This window comes from Rhamphochromis sp. 'chilingali' (assembly GCF_963969265.1).
Source record: "Rhamphochromis sp. 'chilingali' genome assembly, chromosome: 1".
In the NCBI taxonomy this organism is placed as follows: Eukaryota; Metazoa; Chordata; class Actinopteri; order Cichliformes; family Cichlidae; genus Rhamphochromis; species Rhamphochromis sp. 'chilingali'.
This window is the reverse complement of record NC_137929.1, coordinates 69,465,993-69,471,811: the sequence shown is the minus strand read 5'-3', so window position 1 is coordinate 69,471,811 and position 5,819 is coordinate 69,465,993. Positions and strand designations below refer to the sequence as shown.

General features: G+C 40.7%; 1 protein-coding gene across 1 annotated transcript in view; it reads left to right on the top strand.

Annotated features, from left to right (window-relative positions):
• The window catches only part of LOC308410019 (protein NLRC3-like), a gene marked incomplete at its 3' end in the record, with an annotated part of 43,539 nt that extends 38,752 nt beyond the window's left edge, over positions 1 to 4,787 (top strand). The window contains exons 9-11 of the mRNA XM_080903076.1: positions 2,804 to 2,850; positions 3,025 to 3,242; positions 4,740 to 4,787. Of these exons, the coding sequence (XP_080759202.1) occupies positions 2,804 to 2,850; positions 3,025 to 3,242; positions 4,740 to 4,787 (313 nt within the window). The remainder of the gene's footprint in view (positions 1 to 2,803; positions 2,851 to 3,024; positions 3,243 to 4,739) is intronic.
• Between the last annotated feature and the right edge of the window lie 1,032 nt (positions 4,788 to 5,819).

Genomic DNA, 5,819 nt, shown 5'->3' with positions numbered 1-5,819 from the left:
TGGGCCCATTGATGCAAACCCAACAGGAAGTCCCCAATTTAGAAGTGAATGTGACATTTTGGCTCTAATTTTGCCATTTCCATGCCTCGAACTTTTTCAAACTCCTCCTTGGGATTTGGTTGTATAAGCTTCATCTTTGGTCAGTGTAAACTAAACACCCGGGCCATGTTAAACTGCGGAGCTTTTGAGTTTTCGTGATACGGTGAGGCCGTGGCGCCACGGCGAATTTTGATGACTCGCCATGAAAATCTTATTGCTTCTCATTCTGTCATACATTGTCTGATCTGGTCCAAAGAGCACACATATGATAAGGCTCCACCCCTGAACATATTTCAACTACCATATTTGACATCAGGGAGAGTGCCACCTAGTGGGAACAGGAAATGTCATGTTTTACACTTTGGGGTACAGTATTGTGATGGGTGACATCTGCAGCCTCAAATTTCTCCAGGAAAGCCTTAAGGAGTTGGTCTTGGGTTACAGTGAAAACTGTGAATTTTCGCGTAAGGGTGTGACCCCAGAAGCATGGCGAACTTTCATGTCTCGCCATGAAGAAACAAATTAGTATAACTCAATGAAATCCAGTCTGATCAGTACCAGACTTTACAGGCATGATGTCAGACCTGCCCTGAACAGATTGATGTGCCCATTGTCAGGAATACGCAGATCGCCACCTAGTGGCAACAGGAAATGTCATGTCTTTCACTTTGTTGTACTGATTTTCACAGGTTCATCGTGGACACCACAAAAGTGGGTGAACATGAGTCCCTCGTGATGCTTCAGTGCAAAAATTGTGACTTTAAACTGAACGGCGCAACCTAGTGACAACACGGTTCACCATGAAAGATGAAGTCGCTTTTAAGGGGCTTGGAAAGTTTAAAAAGTCTTGAAATTTGGCCCACACCTCCAATGCGATGAAAGCTTTCTTGTTATTTGATCATTTTCATTGAATAGCGTGAAATGGCTCCACAGCGCTCCCTACAAAATTTCAAAACATCAGCCCTTGCTCTGTGTTTTATCTATGAGTCTGAAACCTGGTAAGCTTATGGAAGATATTAAGATGTAGAAAAAAGTCTCTTGGAGCAATATCCCAAATCCAACAGGAAGTCAGCCATTTTAAAATTAATGTGTAATTATGGCGACATTTTCCCCTCTTTTCAGGCACCGTACTTTGACGAACTCCTCCAAGGGATTTCATCAGATTGACGCGATCTCCAGTGTGTGGAATCTAAAGACCTTTGTGATATTAAATTGCGGAGCTTTTTACGTTCAGGGAAACGGGGTGGTCATGGCGCCACGTGGAGTTTCAATCACTCGCCAAAAAGCAGTAATCTGCTGTCACTCAAAAACACAATGTCCAATCTCTCCCAAAGGTCGCAGGCGTGATGAGACTCGAGCTCGGAAATGTTTGTTATGCCATTTGTCAGTAATGGTCAGAGCGCCACCTAGTGGGACAACTATAATCATGATTGAATGAGATGAAATGTTAGCTGGTGGTTAAATGCATGAATTCCATCAATGTGACATCAGATCGGACGTGCTGGTTTTAGGTGTTGAGCGTGCCTCGACATGCCGGGGGTGCGAGGGCCCTCATAACGCTGCTTGCAGCTTTAATTAAGTTTGTATTACCAAAATCAGAGATGCTGCTGTTGTTCATTTGATTATATGCAACATTGTATGCTAGCAAACAGCAGTCACCGCTTAATATTTGTTTTATTTTGATGGAATAGATTAAATATTGTAACGTGAATGATTTTCTATTTCCCAGTTTCTCTTCACTGAGTTGTCAGTGATGTGACAATAACTCAGACTGGAAGTAATCTTCTGATTCTGACAAATGAACTTTCAGATTATCAGAGGACAGAAGGAGACTGACAGGTGACTCAGTGATGTCAGCTTACAGCAGAACGATTCAGTGCACTAACATGAGGATCAAATCAAATCACTTTTATTGTCACATCACATGTGCAGGCACACTGGCACAGCACATGCGAGTGAAATTCTTGTGTGCGAGCCCCACAAGCAACAGAGATGTGCGAACACAACAACACAAACGAGCAAAATACAAGAATGGCTAATCTGAAACTAATAAATATATGTACAATATATAATAGTGTATGCATTTCTGGATGTGTATACTAAATATTTTCCTGCGTGTGTGTGTGTGTGTGTGTGTGTGTGTGTGTGTGTGTGTGTGTGTGTGTGTGTGTATACACATTTTTACAAATTAAATAGTAAAAAAATAATAATAAAATATATAAAGTATACAGAGTCTTTGCTGAGGAAATACACTGGTCCCTTAATAGTTTCAACATGAAATATTCAAAAACAAATATATGGTCCACTGTTTATGTGACAGAGGCAGAAATTTCTCTGTGTGCATGTGGAGAAATCTGCTGTTAAATCAGAACATAAACAGGTTTCAGGTGGCATTAACGCACATGAAAACAATGCTCCACTCATTCAGAGGTCAGAGATCATGTACAGTAACCACACTGACACCAATAGGAGAAAAAAAGCTGGCAGGGAGGTGTCAATTCCAGCTAAACAGAAGAGGAATGTATAGATAATGAATGTGACAGTTTGAATCAGTCACATTTCATTCATCACACTGGTGCACCAACAGATCCAGGATCAGTGCAAATCATCAGCAGTTTGATCCACATATGGATTGAAGTGTATTTGTGAAAATGTTGGACTGTTCCTTTATCAGTGTCTAACAGTGTGTGTATGAGAGCCATGTAATGTCCATGTGTGCATGCTGAAAGAGACTGTGCTGCTCTGACCCCCCTCCTCCTTTCAGGGTGGAGCCTGCTGGAGAACGATGGCTGACACCAGGTCTGAGGAAGTGTAAGTGTGTTTTTAATGTGATTCATGAAAACAAAGCAGCACACATTCAACCATCTTCAAACTGTCACATCACTCATTCACATCTCTGATGTCAGGAGTCATCATCAAAGTGTCAATCAATGAACAGATGATGGATCAATAACTGCAGCTGGATTGTGTTTGTTCTCTCATCAGATTCCTGTCAACTCACAATCGACACAAACACAGTTCACACAAACCTCCAACTGTCTGACAACAACAGGAAGGTGACCCGTGCGGAGGTTCAGTCATATCCTGATCATCCAGATAGATTTGATGCTCATCCTCAGCTGCTGTGTAGAAATGGTCTGACTGGTCGCTGTTACTGGGAGGTCGAGTGGAGAGGAAAGGTTTATATATCAGTGAGTTACAGAGTGAGTTACAGAAGCATCAGAAGGAAAGGAGACAGTGATGACTGTATGTTTGGATGGAATGATCAGTCCTGGAGTGTGAGGTGCTGCAATGGTGGTGCTCATTCTGTCTGGCACAATAGTAAAAAACAATCCATCCCCTCCTCTGTCTCTAACAGAGTAGCAGTGTATGTGGACTGTCCTGCTGGCACTCTGTCCTTCTACAGAGTCTCCTCTGACACTCTGATCCACCTCCACACCTTCAACACCACATTCACTCAAACTCTTTATCCTGGGTTTTCAATATGGTCTGATCCTCCTGATTCCTCAGTGACTCTGTGCTGAGTGGAGTGTAAAGAGTGTCTCCTGTTAGAGAAACACTCTGACTGTTGAACAGATAGTTCAGTCTCTACATGTCTGTCTCTTTCACTCAGAAACATGTTTTCAGATTCATGGATTCAATCAGTTTATGTTTGAAACTGTTCTAAATGATTCCTTGTAAACTTCTTCCTCTTCAGTCCTTAAAGATGGAAGCTCCCATTATTCCAGAATCCACATGTTTGTTTGTTTTTTGTCTTTTTCTACTCAAAGCTTCATAGTGAATATCAGTATGTTTCTCTGAAGCTCAGTTCACAACCAGCTCCTCTGCATTTTCAACAAGTCTGAGCTCATTAAAATGAATCCAAATGTTTCATTTCTCTTTCTTAATGGGATGTTTCCATCATGGCTGAATAAGTGGACATCCAATAGTACTCAGTATATCAAATATTAAAGATATTCAGAGCCATACAGAGGTAAAGGAATGGGGGGGGGGGAAGGTGGGAAGGATTCATGTCATGATTCATGACGTGTTCTGTTTTTTGTTTTGCTCACTTTTTTGAGCTCTTGGTTTGTTTGTTGGTGTTTTTTTTTGGGGGGGGGTTCCTTGTCATAATTCTTTCTGTAATTACCAATGTCATTATGTTGTTGTTGTTGTTGTTGTTGTTGTTGTTGTTGTTATTATTATTATTATTATTATTATTATTATTATTATTATTATTATTATTATTATTACTTTGTGTGTTTGGTTTTCGGATGTCTGAGGTTATCCTTGAAAGGCATGGATACAAGAGTGTGCACCTGGGAGTGCTTCTGTGGTCACAATGCCCTGCCATGTCGTGGTTAGTTGTAGATGTTTGCTCTGTGCCATGGATGTAAGTTTTTTGTTTGTTTTGTCTGTTTCCCAATTTAAATGAAAATGAAATGAAAAGAAAATAAATCTTATAAAAAAAGACATTCAGCATCTCTCATGTTTCTGTTATTCTATAAAAACAGCTGCTGTTAAAAGCTGATCCAATTAAAGAAACATGAACTTCCATATTGATTAGATCAATACGTACAGCTCTGATGTCACTAAAATCTCCTTGAACTCTTCATTGATGGTGATTTGTGGTCCTCTGCTGGTGAGAAGATGAACTGCATGATGTCGGTTTAATGAGCACAGGTGAAGTGTTTTTAAATCTGCTTTTTCCAATTGTTCAGGGTCCTGCTCCAGGAAACAGCTTCAACAAACTCTGGCTTTCAAAATAAGACCTCAGTCTGAGTTTTTAAAAAAGCTCTTAATTTGGAGGGAGCTGACATTTAATATTCATGTTATCAGTCCATCAATGGGCTTTATTAGCAGTTATCAGTCCATCAATGGGCTTTATTAGCAGTTATCAGTCCATCAATGGGCTTTATTAGCAGTTATCAGTCCATCAATGGGCTTTATTAGCAGTTATCAGTCCATCAATGGGTGTTATTAGCAGTTATCAGCTTCATAGCTGTGGCTGAGATTGGCCCTCCTGCACCTGCTAGCAGGCTTAGTACGTCGTTTTCTCCAATCGGTGAGCCGGATCGCTGCGTCTCTGTTGGAAGGACGACTATGAATCCAGATCCAGTACAGACAGACTCCAGTTCACTTCACAATGAGATGGGCGCATGGCAGTTGCGAGAGCAAGTGGGGTCAAGCGAAGGAACGGCGTTTGTCTGGTTCTCTCCTCTCCCGTGCACGAGAAACATAAAGAACTTTGCCTACTTCATGTCTTGCTTTGCTGTCCAATTATATTGTCTTCAACGTTCCAGCGAATAGGTTCAAGCTACAAACCTATCACCAGCTTCTGAAAGTTATTCTTTTGCCACGAGCATCATCTGTATGATGGAAGCCTGGAAATATCTTCAAAGCACACCATGAGAGTGTTAATAACGTTACTAATGTTCAGTTACACTTTACTAGGTCACATCTGTGACACATGTCACTTAAATAAAGAAGGAAATATTGGCTCTGTTTCATCTGCTGGGCCCAAAAGTGACTCCCTGTATTTAAACTGCTATGAATAACTTGTTGGTCTATAATATGTGAAACGTGTCAAATGTCTCCATCATGAAAGATATCAGGTCATCTTGAGCCACAAAAACATTCCTATCATGAGGTAGAAGCTGGAATCAGTTTGTTGCAGGCGTTTATATATCCGATATTTATCCAGTTAAAGTCACATTGAAATTCAAAAATGATTTTTCAAGAGTCGTCTTTTCAAGAGGAGCAGAAGCTGCAACAAATATAACAACAGTTATTTAAGGCTG